Genomic DNA, 18,403 nt, shown 5'->3' with positions numbered 1-18,403 from the left:
AGAGGAGGGCCTCAGAATGCACCATACCAGCCCCCCAGGCAAGCAAGAGTATTGACAGGGTTCATGTGGACCCATATAGGAGCAAGGGGCCACAGATGACTGAAGAAAGGATCCACCCAGAGGCCAGTGAGTCATTTCAAGGGCTGTGCATGGCCCACCCCATGGGAAGCATTTGGAGTGGGGGCAAAGGGGAGGCTGGCCTGCTTAAGGACCATTGGAACACAGCATGGGCAGCTGATCTGCCTTTCAGTTGGCACAGGCCCACTAAGTGGAGACTGGTCAGGGCCATAGATCTGTAGGGGGGTGTAGTTTACTGGAAAGACTCAGTCCTGTGCCAGAATTTCCACACAGCCCAGGTGTATCTGACCTCAAGACCTGGAAGTAATTTAAAGGCCAAAAATTAAAATCTAACCTGCACAAAAAGCCATCCCCAGAGAATCAGCAGCAAAGCAGCAATTTAGCTCAACCATAGGACTCAAGTGCTGGTCCCTACAAGAAGTTTCCTCAATTTTGGAATTAAACAAAGGACAACAAATTATTTCCAGTGCAGAGTTTAAGTGGCAGTGGTATCTAAAAATCCAGTGTAAAACTGGAAAAAAAACCCAACCCTACCGACCTCTGATATTAACCAGTAAAGGTCTAACACCACCAAAGAACACCTATAAAACCTAGAAGATGTAGCAGTCTCCTCAAATGCCCAGGCATCAACATAAAGACACAAAGTTTGAGAAGGAACAAAGAACTATGATATCATCAAAGGAAACAAAGCACCAGCAGTGGATCCAGAGGAACAGCAGATTTATGAAATGTCTTATAGAATTCAGAGTAGCCCTCTTATGGATGTTTAGAGAGTCACAAGAAAATACAGATAGAAAATTAAATGATATCTAGAAAACAATCCAGGAGCAGAATGAAAAACTTGACAAGGGAATCAATTTTTTAAAAAAGACAAATAGAAATTCAAGGAATAAAGAATATATTATCTGAACTGAAAAACTTGATAGATAGCTCCAACAGCAGACTTAATCAAACTGAGGAAAGACTCAGTGAGCTCAAATATAAAACATATGAAATGATCAAATCAGAGGAGGAAAAAGAAAAATGAATAAGAAAAAAAGAAACAAATACAGCAAGCATTGGACTACCTCAAGTGAAATAACCTGTGCATTATTGGCATACTGAAGGAGAGGGAAAAGGAAGAGATGTAGAAAAGCATATTCAAGAAAATAATGGCTGAAAATTTCCCAAGTATGGAGAAAGATGACAGAACCCAGGTACAGGAAGTTCAGAGGTCACCAATCAAATTCAATCCAAGGAGGAACACCTTGAGAAACATAATCAGATTATCAAAAACCAAAAACAAAAAATACTGAAAGCAGCAAGAGGACACAAACAGATAACATTTAATGGACCCTCAGTACATCTCTCACAGATTTCTCAATAGAAACCCTATAGGTCAGGAGAGAATGGGATCATATATTCACAGCACTAAAGGAAAAAGACTGTCTGCCAAGAATTCTCTATCCAGCAAAACTATCCTTCAAATATGAAAGAGAAATAAAGTCTTTTCTAGACAAACAAAAGCTAAGGGAATTCAACAACACTAGACCTACCTTACAAAAAATACTGAAGAGAAATTCTTGGGTCTGAAAGAAGACAACACTAAGGAACAGCAAGAAAACTTTGAAGATACATAGCTCATTAGTAAACTCTCTACCAGTGTTAAATTCAACCCAAAGAGCCAGGACCTCGGGAGGAAGGAAATAATTGACATTCAAAGCCCCTGTTTTTAGACACCTTTACATTTTTCTTTGCTTCTAACCAGCAAGAATTTTTCAAACAAGCTTTTGATTAGCAGATGAGTTTAACTGATATGTGGGTTTCTCAGAAGGAGAAAGGACTTCAATGTGGAGAAGGAGGGGGAAGGGATGCCATCACTTTCAGTCACAGCAGAAGATCATCAATTCATTTGCACCTGGATGCTTTAAAGGATCAATTTATTGTAGCAAAGAAAGAAAGCAGAGAATAAAAAGGTTGGAATCTGTCAGAAGAGAGGCACTACAATTTAACATGCTGTGTGGATGACTTAAAACTTGCAAAAATATTACTACCGACATCCAAATACTGAAACTAACCAATTTGCATACAGTCAGGCTCTGTCCAAATGCTGTGAAAAGATTAATGTTTCAAAATCAATGAAGTTAATTTTTTTAAAAAACTTTTTAGTCTGCAGGAAAGTAAAAAATAAAATAAAGCATGTATTAAATTTCTAAAAAATTGGATATTTGGCTGAAAAAATGTCTAAGCAAAGTATTGAAGGTGCAGCTTGGCTTTTTTGGAATGCTTATACTAAAATGTGAGAAGAGAGAAATGACTTAAAGACAGAATTGTTAATCAAAAGGGAAGCAAAACTTAAAAATTTGGAAAATTCTCAGCCTATCCCTATTGGTTAAAAAATGAGAAAGCTTGTCAGGAGAGAACAAGAAGGTTGTGGCCCAATTTGATAAGGAGATTAGTTTGGATGGGCCATCACAACCAAGCCAGGAGCTATTTATCAATAAAGTGGGGAGGTTAGATATCCATCTAAACAAATGCCAGGACAATGGATGAATGAGCCTGAAGACATTTCAGAGATTATCAGGGCTGCACCTCCCATCACAGGCCCAGAGAGCAAGGGCCTAGGATAATTTCAAGGCTCCACTCCCTGCATTTTGGTACCATGCTCTTTGGCTGCCCAGGTATGGCTCCAACAGGCCGATACAGCACAGGCCATGGTGGCCACCCCTCTGGAAAGCACCGGTGGTAAATCCTGGCAGCCTCCTCATGGTGCCATCACCACCAACTTGCAGGGTACACAAGCAGTGGAGGTGTGGCTACCACTGCCTAGATCTCCTAGGAAGAAGCCCCCCAAACCTTGGGTTTATGACCCTGGCAGAGAACCCCACCATGGAGATAGGGCCACTCAAAGCTGTAGGAGCAGGGCCATTGCCTCAGTGGGTCTGGAGGGGGGGACCTCTGCCCCAGTTGGCCTAGAAGGCAGAGCATGCAGCCAAGGAAGACCATGCTTGAGCTTTAAGATTTAATATTATTTACCCTGATGGATTTCAGACTTTCTTGGGACCTTTTGCACCTTTCTTCTTTTCTATTTCTCCCTTTTAAAATGGGAATGTCTTTCCTTTGCCTGTCCCACCACTGTATTTTGGAAGTATATACATGTTTGATTTCACAGATTCACAGCTTGGAGGTAATTTGCCTAAGTATGAATCATACCTTGAGTCTCACCCATATTACTTGTAGGTGATACTTGGATGAGACTTTGGACTTAGCCTTTAAAGTTGATGCTGGAACAAATTAAGACTTTGGAGGCTATTGGGATGGAATGAATGTATTTTGTATGTAACAAGGATATGAATTTGGTTGTGGGGGGAGCAGAGGAATAATGGTAATGTCTGAATGTTTGTGTCCCCCCAAAATTCATATGTTGAAACCTAACCACCAATGTGATGGTATTAGGAGGTGGGGTCCTTGGGAGGTGATTAGGTCTGAGGGCAGAGTGCTCATGAATGACTAGTGAGTGCCCTTATAAAAGAGGCCCAGAGAGTAGCCTTGCTCCTTCCACCACTGAGGCCACAGCTTGAAGGCATCGTCACCAGGCATCGTAAGTAAACCAGCAAACAGGCCCTCACCAGACACTGAATCTGCCAGTGCCTTGATATTGGACTTCCCAGCCTCCAGAAATGTGGGAAATAAATTTCTGTTTATAAGTCACCCAGTTTATGATATTTTGTTATAGAAGCCCACATGGACCATGACAACAGTGTATCATGGTCATTTTTCCATGTCAGGAACGATTGATCTACTTCTTTGAAATGACTGCACAGCATTTCCTCTCATACAGTTATTGTGACTTAGGAGTATGTAGTAATCACATTGCTGGACATTTCAGGGTTACTGTTTTTGTTTCTGTTTTGAGCTCCTCCCTATAACAAGTAATACTTTAATGAAAATCTTTGTGCATTAATTTTTTTTATACCTGTGCTGGAATTTCTGTTGGACAAAATGCCTAAATCATGTTTTAAAAGTTTTCAGATACTCTAGGTTACCTCCCTCCCTCCCCCTCGCCAATAGATAATCTGAACCTTATCTCTTTCTCCCAACAGCAGCCCTTGCTGTCCCTGGCTGTGCTGGAAAAAATGGGTCCCTTACCTTTCAGTACCCACCTCCTCTGCCTCTGTCTCTTTGTAGGTTGCTCTGATTGGTTTTTCATCATTCCAATCCGATCTGCTTTAAATCTTCTAGACATTTACATTGCTCTTTTCTAGACATTATTGATGTGTTGATGGTCTTCTTCCCCATTTCCAGTGCTGCTCTGGAATCTACAAAGGAAGTACTCCTGGTTGTTTAGTTCTCTGGCTTGACCTGAAACCCCCCAGTACCCGCTTGCCTGAAAAATCTCACTGGGAATAACAAACATAAAGTGGACAGATGGTATTTAAAAGAAGCAGAAAGTAAAAGGATATGCAAAGCATGATTATAACCAAGTAATATATTCATCTATGTGGTACAGAAGTTCCTCCTTATCTATGGTTTCAGTTACCAGTAGTCAACTGTGGTTTGAAAATATTAAATGAAAAATTCCAGAAATAAACAGTTCATATTTTATTTATTCATATTCAAGTTTTAGATTGCGCACTCTTCTGAGTAGCATGATGACATCTCATGCCATCCCACCCAGGATGTGAATCATTCCTTTGTCCAGCGTATCCACGCTGTAAAGACTACCCACCTGTTAATCACTTAGTAGCCACCTCAATTATCAGATCAACTCTTGTGGTATTACAGTGCTTGTGGTTCAAGTAACCTTTTTTTGCTTAATATCCCCAAAGTACAAGACTAGTGATGCTGGCAATTCGAACATGCCAAAGAGAAGCCATAAAGTGCTTCTTGTAAGATAAAAGATGAAAGTTCTCAACTTAAGAAAAAAAAATCGTATGCTGAGATTGTTAAGATCTATGGTAGGAACGAATCTTTTAGTGAAATCGTGAAGAGGAAAAAAGAAATTCATGCATATTATAAAGGTACTTCAAAAAGTTTGTGGAAAAATAAAACTGAAAAATAACATGAATCTTTCCACGAACTTTTTGAAGTACACTCATACATAGAGAGTTCCACACTATCCGCGGTTCCAGGCATCCACTGGGGGTTATGGAACATATCCCCACAGGTAAGGAGGATGACTGTATTCTAGGACTAGAAAGGAACAGGGAAACATTTTTAAATGTGGCACATAGTGATGAGCTTCCTGTCTGTTCCTTGTTATTGATATAATGTTATTTGGAAAAGGGCAAAAAATTCAAAGATAAAGCAAACACAGTCAGGGTACTTATTTTTCCAAGAGACATTTTCTTTTATATCCAACTTCTACTTTGTCAGGTTTGATGACAAATGTACACTCTTTTCACAGGGAAGAAAATACTCACTTCAGCGAGGGAAGCAGAACCCGAATGTCTGGCTTCCAAGTTAAGAGGTAAACATACGTTTGGCATCATCCCCTTTTGCTGGCAAAGCCAAATTACCAGGAGGGAACCAACCTTAACCTGCGCAGTGCCCACCCCCTTTAGAAAAGCACTTCCCTAAGAATATTTGCAGAAGATGGGGAAATGTGGGGACGCAGGCCATTTTAACAGCATGTGTTTGGTGGGCAAGGAAAGTGGGGTGGGGGGAGAATCTCTGATCTAGAGAAAATGGAACACACTGCACAAAGGTTTTCAACTTTCCTTCTAAGTCTACCCTTTCTCTTCAGGAAAATGGGTAATTAATCCAGAAGAACCAAAACTAAATATTTTATATGAGCTGGAGGTAAGAAATGTTTATTGTACCAACTAACATACTGTTCTCATGGTAAAGATACCTTGCTCCATCTTCATTATTCTCTCTTTTCTAAAATTCAGTTTAAGGAAGACTTCATAACACTATTTGAGCCTTCTCTAAGAACATTACCCAGCATCGGGCCACCATCCATTCTGGCGTACAAAGAAGAAAGGTCTAATCTAGGCATTAATTTCAAGGTGATCTTAATTCATACTTTTTATTATTCTTGTAAAAATGATGTAAAAAGCCACATAACGATTTGTACAATAGACAATGAACATTCTTCAAAAGAAAAAAAAAAGAGACAATGAACTCATTTACTTGGAATAGCACTTAGGGTTAGTTTCCTAGGGCTGTCATAACAAAGTACCACAAAGTGGGTGACTTAAGACATCAGAAACTTATTGTCCCATAGTTCTGGAGACTAGAAGTCTCAAATCAAGGTATCCACAGGGCCAGCCTGTCAGAAAGAATCTTTCCTCGCCTCTCCTAGCTTTTGGTGGTTGTCAGTAATCCTTGGCATTCCTTAGCTTGCAGCCACATCACCGCAATCTGTCTCAGTTGTCCCAGTGTTCTCTCTTTATGTCTGTGTCCAAATGTTTCTCTTTTCTAAGGACATCAATCATATTGGATTAGAGCCCACTCTAATGACCTCATCTTAACCTGATTACATCTGCAAAGACCGTATATTTAAATAAGGCCACATTCACCATTCTCATGGTAAAAATACCCTATTCCATCTTCATTATTTTCTCTCTTTTTTAAAATTTAGTTTAAGGACGACTTCATAACACCAAGATTAGGACTTCAGTATATCTTTTGGGGGCACACAGTTCAACCCATAACAGTGACTACAAAGCCTAGAAACACAGTGATCGTTTGCCATATTTGATTATGTTAAGCAACCAATTAATGCCTGTGCTTGACGGACAAGGGAAAGGTTTCCTCAGCAATTCTGACAGGATGGCAAACCACCCTACTATACCAGAGTGGTGAAGGACTGATAGTGGAATGACTGTCAGTCATTGTGGAATAGTCATACCAGTGGAGTGACTATTTCCAAACCTGGATTGCACGCCGTGGCGACATGGAGAGAACTGTATAGTCCCCAGATCTGAACCCCCTTGATGACTTCATCTAGAGTAGCTAAAGATGCAGGTTCATTCACTGACAGCAAGAGATGGCAGTTGTGGGAGGCAGCGCATCACAGATGCGTGTGTCATGTGGACGGACACGGTATAGATGCACTGACATAGTGTTCATTTCCTTCTTGTACTATGTACATAGATTATTGAACTATGCAGTACTAATGAGGACAACACATTAAATATGTCATGTAATACAATATCAGTAAACATGTACTATTTATATTTACCCAGGTTTATTAGCTTTATGATCACCCGATAGACTCTTCAGGCTGAAATTCTTTATTTTTTATCTTTCTATTGAATCATAATTGATTACACATATTTTGGGGGTTCAACATTGATGTATATTGATCAAATCAATATTATTAGCATATATATTATTACAAATCATACTTATTCTTTATGCCCCTTGTCCAATCTCTTCCCATCCCTCTCTCCCTCCCCCTCCCACCGCTGATAACCCTAGATTTCTTCTCTCCTTCTGAAAGAGTAACAGTTACTCTGTTGATTTGTTGCCTAGATGATCTGTCCAGTGCTGAGAGGTGTGTTCAGGTCCCCGACTACTATTGTAAAGCGGATGCTTCTTCTGTCACTTTGGAATGGGCTTTGTGGAGAGAGACGTCCTCTTCTTTTCTCTGGTTTCCCCTGGTGACTCTGTGTCAATGCACTCGAGTGGCTGGTGGGCATTCTGCACGGTGGTTGTGGCATCTAGCCACTTTTATGGCAACCGTGGCTATTGTGGTGGCTGTGGTGGGCCACCCACGTGGAAGTGGTGTTTTGGGTGTGCTCTTTGTCTGGATGTGGGAGGAGGGGTCGTTACCTGGCTCCATCTGTTTTGACATTCTAAGATGTTGTTGAGGAGGAGCTGGGAGGGAGAGGGGAAGGAAATAGGGTGAGAGAAGGAGGAAGGAGGGAGGGTGTGGATGAGGACTGTGGCACCCCCCTCATTCCTGCAGGGGAGACCAGGGCACTTCCTGTGGTGGCTTGATGGTCATCACTGGGCTGGATGCAGGTGTCAGGTGAGCATGGCCGAGGCCCGAGGCCCCCCACCATCCTGGTTCAGGGGCCTGGGGCAATTCCTGTGGCAGCTCAGTGGTCATCATTGGGCTGGTTGTGGGTGCTGGGGCCATGGCTGGGGCCCCCAGTCCTCCCCGCTCCCTGGCTTGGGGGCCCAGGGGGTTTCTGGTCCTTCTAGGTTTTACAGGTGTTGTTTGGTAAAGTGAGGCCTTTGCTAGTTTCAAACTTTGTCTCTGGTCTGTGGGTATTTTGTTTTTCCTTCAGTTCTGTGTTGGATTATTTGCTGTTCCCACCACTTAAACTCTGCACTGGAACTAATTTGTTGTCCTTTGCTTACTTCTAAAATGGGGGAACTTCCTGTGGGGACCAGCACTTGAGCTCTGTGGTTAAGCTAAATTGCTGTTTTGCTGTTGATTCCCTGGGGAAGGTTTTTTGTGCAGCTCAGATTTTAATGGTTGGCTTTGTAGGTACTTTTGGGTCTAGTAAGGTCTGGTGCACCTGGGTTGTGTGCAAACTCTGGTCTGGACCTGAATCTTTTCAGCAAACTGCACCCCCTGCAGTTCTATATTACTGACCAGTCTCCTCTGAGTGGTCCTGCTGTGATAGGGACCTGTGCAGATCAGCTGCCCTTGCTGTGCCCCAGTGTTTCCCCAGTGGGCCCATCTTCCCCATTGCCCATGCTGCAAACACTTCCCATGGGACAGGCTGTGTATCAGTCCCTTGCGATGACTCACTGGCCTCTGAGTGGCTCCTTTTTTCAGTTGTTGTGGCTCCTCGCTCCTATGTGGGTCCACGGGAATCCTGTTAATAGTCTTGGTGGCCCCCAGGCCCTCTTCTCCCCTGCTGCCTCTAGCAACTTCATAGGAAGGGCACAGCAGCAGCTTTTGCCAGCTCCTGCTCCATGCATTCAGCAGAACAGCCTTGAAGTGGCCAGGATTTGAAATTGTGGGAGCAGTCCTTTCTTTCTCTCATTGTGTCTTCTCCTGCCTTCATGAACTCTGTAGGTCTCTCCTCCTCTTCCCCTGATCTCTAGCAGCCCCAGCTTGGCTGTCATTGCTTTTTAATAGTTGTAAATTGGTTGATTTGCAGGAGAGAGTGACACTGGGGACCGTCTATTCCGCCATCTTGACTGGAAGCCTGAAATTCTTTATTTAAACAAAGCACCTCCCATTTTCTGAACCATAGAGGCTCATATCCAGGGAAGTCTCTTGAGCTGGGCTTACACTCTCTTCCCCTGCATCAGAGATGGGCCTGAACATGGGGAAGGCCTTGTGGCCTCTCCTCCAGGGAGATATCCCTGCACTGGCACCTGGACAGAGCTGGCTCCTCCTGCTCCTCAGGCAGAACTTTCAGGTCTAGTGCTGACAATAGTCTAGTGGGGCAGCAGCCACAAACTCTTCAGTTACAGACCCCACCCCCATTTGTGGTCTTTTGAAGCATCTCCACCTTGCTTCACCCTCATGTGAAGGGGTGAAGGGTCCATGAGCTGAGGAGTCCACTACTGCGTCCCTTCTATGGAACAGCTTGTAGATGGCCTGGCATTGCCAAGTGCTCTTTCTGCTCTGCTCCATTATTTAATAGCTGTCCTAGATTTCCACCAGCATCTCTCTGTTGCAAGAATACTCTCCAAGCATTCTGCTTTCAGCAATGTGAAGTACTTACTATTGGGTAGTTCCAATAGCCAAAATATGTTGGTCATTGCTCTTGGGTGGTGAATCCCTGGCTGCACTGGCCACCTCTGTCACTCTTTAGACCTATGTTGGGCATTTTTACCAGTTTCAGTGGATGGTTTCTGCATTAGTCTGTTTCTGTTGCTTACAACAAAATACCTAGAACTGGGTAATTTGTAAAGAAACATTATTTATTGCTTACTGTTTCAGAGGCTTGGAAGTCCAAAGTCTGGGAAACAAGCTGGTGAGGGCCTTTTCTTGGTGGGGACTACAGTGATGCCAGGTGTCACATGGCAAGAATGGCAGGGCAGAGAGAGAGCTAACTCCTCACTCCTCCTGTTAAAGGCCTCAGAATCAAGCCCATGACCAGCATTAAATCATCAACTTATTAATCCATTTACTAGGGCATGGTCCTACAATCCAATCATCTCTTCAAGGCCCCACCTTTCAATTACCATAATAGGATTTCCCACCCTCTTAACAGTCACAGTGGGGCTAAGTTTCTAATGCATGGACTTTGGAGGACACAAATCAATCCACAGCAGTTTCCATGGCAAATCCAGATGTTCTGATGATGGTCATCATCTGGGTCTTTTCCTGGAGGTCTGTGCTGAGGCTCAGCTGCCCACCTGCCCAGGAGCCTCTGCAGTCACAGTAATGACTTCAGGCCACTGATGTGGCCACAGTGTATCAACCCCTCACCGAATCACCTGAGCCCCTAACTCTGTCTCTCCCCTTATCCTTTCCTCATGCCATCCCCCTCCTGAATGACCTCCACAGCAGACAGGATTCAGAGCTCCAACACAGGACTCCCATTGAAAAAGGACTGTCACTTACTTTAGAAAGTTGATCATTGTACATGGTGGCCTACACAGTAATGTCAAGGCTTTTTCTTACTTGGCAATTCATGAAAGGGTTAATGATATTTATACACCTTAGGACATTTGCATAAAACCAAGTGTGTGTTATCCTTATCTCTTGCATCTAGTTATACACTACAAGAGTACATCCTCCTCCTCTACAAGGGACTCTGGTGTCTACAGTAAAGTCATTTCTGCAACTTTCTTCTTACACTGGGGAGGTGGTCCAAGGACCCTCACAGCTCCTGATGGGCTCCAGCTCTGCTCTGGTGAATTGCACCAGACAGAGGACTTCAAACATCACTTCAGGCTCCTCAATCCCCACCAGCCCTTGAACGGAAGTGATGTCGCATATTGGAATATACAGATCTTGCTGGCTTGGTGCCTTCTAGTACAGGACCTCCACCCCTGAAAGTTCCCCACCAAGTATTTCTGGGCGCTCCCAGGGTGCCTGGCAGGAATTCTTGTGCAAGTTGGCACATCCTATTGTCCCTGCTGTCCCTTTGCATGTCCACTGGCCATACCCAGGGCCCTGCTCCTACTGCTGTCAGAGCCTCTGGACCTCCTTAGGGGCACATCTTCATTTTTTTTCTCTCTCTCTGAAGGATGAAGAGGAGGAGAAATCACCTAAGTGTGAATTTTGTGGAAGTGACCTAAGTGAATTTCTTTCCAGTGTGGACATTTGTTCTGAACCAATGATACGTGTAAGTTCTAAAGCAGGTTTACTGAGGAAGCGTTATTTTTAAACACTGTTTTTAAACATATGTAGTATTTTCTTCTGCATCTTTTCCCTGCATCACCATTCTCAAAAGAGTTATGTGTTTGCTGTCAGGAAATGCAAATCACAATCACAATGGGATACTACTTCATACCCACTAGGATGGCTATATTTAAAAAACAGATAATAACAAGTGTTGACAAAGATTTAGAGAAATTAGAACCCACATACACTGCTAAGGGTGAGTACGAAATGGTGCAGCCACTTTGCAAAACAATCTTGCAGTTCCTTGAAAAGTTAAACATATAGTTACCATATGACCCAGCAATTTCATTCCTAGGTTTATGCCCAAGAAAATTGACAGCATATGTCCACACAAAAACGTGTACACAAATGCTCGTAGCAGTATGATCCATTAAACAGTGGAAACAACCTGTCCACCAACTGATGAATGGATAAATAAAATGTGGTATATTCACACAGGGAAATATTATTCAGCCATAAAAAGAAATACAAAATACTGAAACATGCTGTAATATGGATGAGCCCTAAAAACATTATGCTAAGTGAAAGAACAGTCATAAAAGTACCGCATGCTATATGGCTCCATTTTTACAAACTATACAGAACAGGCAGATCTAGAGAGATGGACATGGATTAGTGGTTGCTGTGGGCTGGGAGGGGGGGAGGATGGGAAGTGGCTGTTAATGGGTACAGGTTTTACGTTATAAAATTGATTGTGGTGATGGTTGCACAATTCTGTAAATACACTAAAAACTAATGAATTGTACCTTTAAATGAGTGGATTGTGTGGAATGTGAATTATGTCTTAATAAAACCATTTCCAGAAAAAAAAAAAAAGTTATGATAGATTGTTATCCAAATCCCAGTAGCCATTTTTGGTTTTTGTCAGCTCTAATCACCTTCATCAGGGATGGAAGGGATGAAAATGACCTCTTTGTTTTTCAGGCCTCCTGTTGTATTCACTTCCAAAATCTGGTTGACTATATCTATGAGGAAGAACAAAAAACCAAAAGCTCTAAAGCTGAATTAATCAGCATTAATCCTCACGTAGCACATGGTAGTGAAGTTGATAGACTCAAGGCAAAGGAAAAAGCCCTGCGAAGGTAACATTGAGCCTTTGACATTGAAACTCAGATAGGCCAACTTAATTGGAGGGCTATTTGTAAAATGAAACTCGTTTTTTCCAAAATATATAATTTTAAAGATGTGTTTCTTGTGAAGAAATAAAAATTGGCCAAAGCAGCAAACCTATTGTAATTCCTAGTAGATGTCATAAGATTCAAAAGCTTCCAGAAACTCAGCACACTCACTGATTTAAAGTAGAGATTTACCAATCCTAAATTATCAGGGCAACTCAGAATTCCTATATTGGAAAAATTTGTCGAATAAACAGAATATGGACCCATGTGTTCTGATTAAGTAGGCTGGATTCACAAGTAATAACAGATAAAAACAACAAGGGACAGCAGTTAAGCAGTTGAACTCTGTAGTATGCTGTTTTAAGCTTCAACCACATTTATGATTTATCTGTGATTTTTTAAAATTTTTGTAGAAAACAGGAGCGACAAATGGCCAGACAAAGGGCAATAATATCAAATGAACAGACTAGTTCCGCTGAAGCGGGTGAGTTCAACATTGCTGTTATAGACCAGCTGTACAATATCAGAAAACTCAGATGTTTGACCCAGAGATAAAATCGGTATATTTAAAAATAATATTGAAAATTTTCTTTTCTAAGCACAGTAAATCTTGCATCAGTCAAAATGGCTCAGAAAATCTGGTGTTTCAGCCATCTGGCTTTTGGAGTTCTTAGTCTTCACCTCATTATTATTATTGATTGAAATAAATTAGCAACATCTATAGAGCACTTTACAGATAGCTGCAAAGATCTTTTGAGTTCATTGTCTCTTATTAAGCACACATTCCATGTTGTTTTCAAGCTTGAGTATGGAAAATCTGTCCGAAATAAATCAGATTACTTTCTTCATACATTGGTTGTACTGGTTGGCTGGCCAGTATAACTACAGTACTGTTGGAGGAGCACTGATTTTAGAATCGAAAGCCCTGGGTTTATATACTTGCTTTTCTCCTTAAAGGCTGTCTGATTTTGGTAAATTGCTTTATCTTTCTGATTATCAGCCTCCTCCTCTACCACTCAGAGCTATTGAAAAGATACTTAGGAAAGATATATTTTTGTTTATTTTTTGTAACTAAATTTCTAAAATAAAGTTTCTTGATATTCAGCTGTTTCTTACTAAAACTAAAGGCCAGAAAATTCCACCTATGAAAACGGTCATTTTTCTACTTTTAACAAAGGAATGTTCTCATCTTTTAACAAAAGAAGCCCCTCACTAACTTAATAAAGAACATCATTTTTCTTTCTTTAAAAAAAAAGTCTGATAAATTAATGCCTTTGTAATGGGGTTTGAAATATCACTTTAGAAGAGAGGTTGTAGAAAATGTAACATATATGTACTTACATGTAATTCTTTTCCCATTAGATTCAAAGCATTTAAAAACTATTTCGTATCAACTTTCCCTGGATATTCCAAAAGAAGAGCCAACTGATGACAGACTACTTGATTTTCACCTAGAAAACAGTAACATATCCATTGTTTGTTGTGATTCTAGGGTAGCATGTGGAAAGGTAATTAACTTGTAATTGTTTTACTTGCTATTTTAAAAAGGTCAGTATACCTAATATTATAAAAGTTCTCATAGGCTGACTGGTTAGCTCAGTTGGTTAGAGCACTGTGTTAAAACACAATGTCAAGGGTTTGGATCCCTGTACTGACCAGCCATAAAAAAAACCCAAAAAGTTCTCATGAAGCTTGGCTACATGACATATTTAACTATCAAAAAGAATTGTATGGAATTGGCCTTTTAACTTCTACTGGACTTTATAACCGTGTCATAAATGTTTTGGTTAAAGCCTATTAACTTTAAAATGTGATAGTTGTACATTAAAGAACATTTGGAATCCATAGCAAATTAAAAAGAAGGGGAGAAAAATCACCAAAAGTCCCAACCACTTCCCCAACACTATTACTAAATCACTATTTTCTAGACTTGCACTGCTCAATATGGTAGCAACACTACATATGGCTATTTAAATTAAAATTAATTAAATTAAATAAAATTCAAAATGTAATTTTTCCATCACACTAGCTACATCTCAAGTCCCAGATAGCTGCACATGACTAGGGGTACTGTAGTGCAGTGCAGATACAGAACATTTTTATTGTCATCAAAAGTTCTACTAGATACCACTGTTCTAGATTTTCTCTCTTGCATATAGCCTTTGGTTAATATACTTGCAATTGTATCATATATGTAATTTTTGTCTCTTTTTTAACTTAATTGTAAAAATATATTTCCATGACATTATACAGTTTACATTAATGTGATTTTTCATACAGTTGGTTTAACTATTTCCCTGTTACTGGACACACAGGTTATTAACAATTTTTTTGCTATACTAATAAATAGCACTGCTCTGAATTTTTGTGTGATAAGCACATTTCTATACAGGCATAGTTTCTTAAAATAGATTACCTGAAATTAAATTACTGAGACCAGGTTTGTTTCTCTTGGGTGTTATAGAATTTAGGGGGTGGCAGTAAACCCAACTGCCTGACAGAAGCAAATCCAATTCTCTCTGGAGGAAGGTCACTCATTCAACCTTCAAGTTACTCCTACGTATTTTCAGTTTTGATTACCAGGACACAGTAAAAAATAACCAAGAACACAAGGAAACTCAGCACCACAACTGAAAACCCAGAGGAATACTACCCAACAGGAAAATACCCATAAAGACTTTGGAAACTGAAGTAATCTAACTACATTTATGAAAATAGAAGATCAGCTTGAAGATATTGGAGAGAATAGAAGAAAACTGTAAAGTGACATACAAGATTTAAAAAGAAAAAATATGAATTTATAGAAATGAAAAATACAATAACTGAAATTAAAAACTTAAAAGATGAGAGTTAAAAAGCAGGTTAGACCCAACTAAAGAGAGAACTAATGCCCTGGAAGAGAGTTAAAAAAAAAAAAAGTAAGAAATACAGAAGAGAGTATATTACACAAAAATAAAATGAAAGGTCCAAAATGTATTCAGAATAACAGAAGGAGAGGAAAAAGATAATCAGGCAGAGGTAATTGTGAAGGTTAATTCTAGATGTCAACTTGGTTAGGTGAAGGAATGCTGAGAAACCTGGTAAAGCAATCTTTTCAGGTGTGTCCATAAGGGTGTTTCCAGCAGAGATTAGTATGAGGCTCTGAGTGGACTGGGTGGGAAAGACCCACCCTCAGTGTGGGTGGGAACCATCCAATCCACTGGGGGTCCGGAGAGAACAAAAGACAGAGAAGGGCCGAGCCCGTGGTGTACTCGGGAGAGTGCAGTGCTGGGAGCGCGGCAATGCTCCCGCCGCAGGTTCGGATCCTATATAGTAATGGCCGGTGCACTCACTGGCTGAGTGCTGGTCATGAAAAAGACAAAAAAAAAAAAAAAAAGAAAAGAGGTGAAGCTCTCTCTCGATCTGCTGGAGCTGGGATACACTTTTCTCTCCTGTCTATGGACATCAGAGCTCAAGACTCTTCAGCTTTTGCATTCTAGAACTTACACCAAGGACACCATCAGCTTCCCTGGTTTTGAGGCCTTTGGACTTGGACTGAGCCACGCTACTGGCATCCGGTTTACAGAAGGCCTCTCATTGGGCTTTTCTTCATAGCCACGTGAGCTAATTCCCCTAATAAATCCCTCTCATATAATTATAACATATTCTATTGATTCTGTCTCTCTGGAGAACCCTGACTAATACAGTAATATTTAAACAGATAATGGATGATAATTTTTTAGCTCTGATAAAAGAGACTAATTCACAGATTTAAGAAGCCCACTGAATCCCAAGCAGTATGGAAAAAAAAAATTCCTAGACACAGCATCATGAAACTGCAGAAAACCAAAGACAAAATGAGAATCTTAAAAGCAGCAGAGAAAAAAAAGTTGAGTTTACATTTAAAGGAGAGCAGTTAGACTAGAAGATTACCTCCCAACAGCAACAGCAGAAGTTAGAAGGCAGTAGAATGTCTTTCATTTGGTGAAAGAAAATAATGGCCAATCTAGAATTCTATACCCAATGAAAATATTTTTCAAGAAAGTGTGCCAAAACACCCCATTTCCTTGCAAGGACAGAGAGTTTGTCACTAGTAGTCCCTTACTAAAGGAAATTATAAAGAATGTTCTTTGGTAGTTAGTCTGAGAGTCAAGAAAAATGAAGTGGTGCATAGTATATATGGGTAAAACAAAAAGTAGGCTGATAAAACAATAATGATAATGGCGTGTGTTGTTCCAAAAGACAGTATAAAATAAAATGCACAACAACAGTAGGACACAAATTGGGAAGAAGGCTAAATGCAATTACAGTGTTCTAAAGTACTTGGTTCAGGAGAAGGGCAAATAAATAGATTAACTTCAGACTTTGATGAATTGAATTTGCTTGCTGAAATTTGTTGGGTAGCAAAAAAAAAAAAAAGGTAGAAACAGAGGGTATGACTTCCAAGCTAGTATAAGAGAAACAAAAAATGACTTGTTTTAAAATCCTCCAAATGACATGAAAGGATAAGAGAAAAACACATAACAGAGAGAAATGGAAAGCATCAAAGAATGTCAGTAATTATATGTAAATAGACTAATGCTCTAGTTAATAGACAAAGACTGTCAGATTCTAATTTTTTTCTTTTTCTTTTTTTTGATACTTTTAAAAGTTCATGGAAAAATAGAATTAAAAGATAATACAAATCATTTCAGGAACTTTTTGAAGTACCCTCCTATATACTGTTTACAAGAGACACATCTAAATATAAGGATACAAAAAGATTAAATATAAATAAATAAAATATAAAGGTAAAAATGTTAAATATAAATAAATAAAAATGATATATTATGAAAATACTAACTGAAAGATTATGCTCATATTTATATCCTTATAACAGTTAAAAATCATTAATAGAGATAAAAAGGATCACTTAATAATGATGAAATTTCAACCACCAGGAAGTTATAAGATTACAAAATATTTTGCCCATATTAACGTGGCCTCAAAATATATAAAGCAAAATTTCACAGAAGTAACAAGAGAAATAAATCCATAATCATAATGGGTAATTTAACCTACCCCTTTCACTAATTGAGAGGACTACTACACCAAAAACAGGGCGGTAATAGTATAGAACATTTGAACAATCCATTTAACAAATTTGACCTACTATTCATGGATTGGAAGAGTAAATTTTTTTTAAGGTTTACATTCTTCCCAAAGTGATCTGTAGACCCAATGCAAATTCAGTCAAATTCTAACAGGATTGTATGTTTGTGTATGTTGGGGGAAGGGAGGTCTGGAGAAGTTGACTCTAAAATTTATGTGGAAATATAAAGAATCTAGAATAACCAAGACATCCTTGAAGAAGGTTGGCGGGGAGGAAAACATGCTCTTCCATATATTAAGATCTATTACAAAATATAGTAATTAAGACAGTATAGTGCTGGGGCAGGATAAACAAAGAAATTCACATACAGAATAAAGAGTCTAGAATCAGACCCATGTATACATGAATATGACAGCGGTGGCACTGCACGATAATAGAGAAAGGATCATCTTTTCACTATACAGTGGTGGAATAATGGGGTATTATATCAGTCTATTTCTGTTGCTTGTAACAAAATCCACAGAACTGGGTACTTTGTAAGGAAAATTTATTGCTTACAGTTTCAGAGGCTGGAAAGTCTAAAGTCCAGGGAACACAGCTAGTGAAGGCCTTGGAGGTGGTGACAGTGACCCAGGGGTCTCACATGGCAGAAAATAGTAGAGCAGAGAGAAGGATACTTCCTCATGCCCTCTCCTTTTTAAAGCTCTCAGAACCACGCTCCTGACCACCATTATTAATCCATTCACTAGGGCATAGTCCTACAAACTAATCCCCTCTTCAAGGCCCCACCTTTTAATTACTATAATGGGATTTCCAACCCTCAACAGTTACAGTAGGGATTTAAGCTTCAATGAGGTTGGGGAGGGCATCCAAGCTACAGCATTC

General features: G+C 40.0%; 1 protein-coding gene across 1 annotated transcript in view; it reads left to right on the top strand.

Annotated features, from left to right (window-relative positions):
• Positions 1-18,403, top strand: part of ERICH6 (glutamate rich 6) — a 46,306-nt gene that overhangs the window by 10,740 nt on the left and 17,163 nt on the right. Inside the window, exons 4-10 of the mRNA XM_063101448.1 lie at positions 5,465-5,527; positions 5,804-5,859; positions 5,952-6,068; positions 11,172-11,270; positions 12,254-12,411; positions 12,861-12,931; positions 13,810-13,955. Of these exons, the coding sequence (XP_062957518.1) occupies positions 5,465-5,527; positions 5,804-5,859; positions 5,952-6,068; positions 11,172-11,270; positions 12,254-12,411; positions 12,861-12,931; positions 13,810-13,955 (710 nt within the window). The remainder of the gene's footprint in view (positions 1-5,464; positions 5,528-5,803; positions 5,860-5,951; positions 6,069-11,171; positions 11,271-12,253; positions 12,412-12,860; positions 12,932-13,809; positions 13,956-18,403) is intronic.

Source organism: Cynocephalus volans, chromosome 1 (genome assembly GCF_027409185.1).
Source record: "Cynocephalus volans isolate mCynVol1 chromosome 1, mCynVol1.pri, whole genome shotgun sequence".
NCBI classification, from domain to species: domain Eukaryota; kingdom Metazoa; phylum Chordata; class Mammalia; order Dermoptera; family Cynocephalidae; genus Cynocephalus; species Cynocephalus volans.
This window is presented reverse-complemented; position numbering and strand designations above follow the sequence as displayed.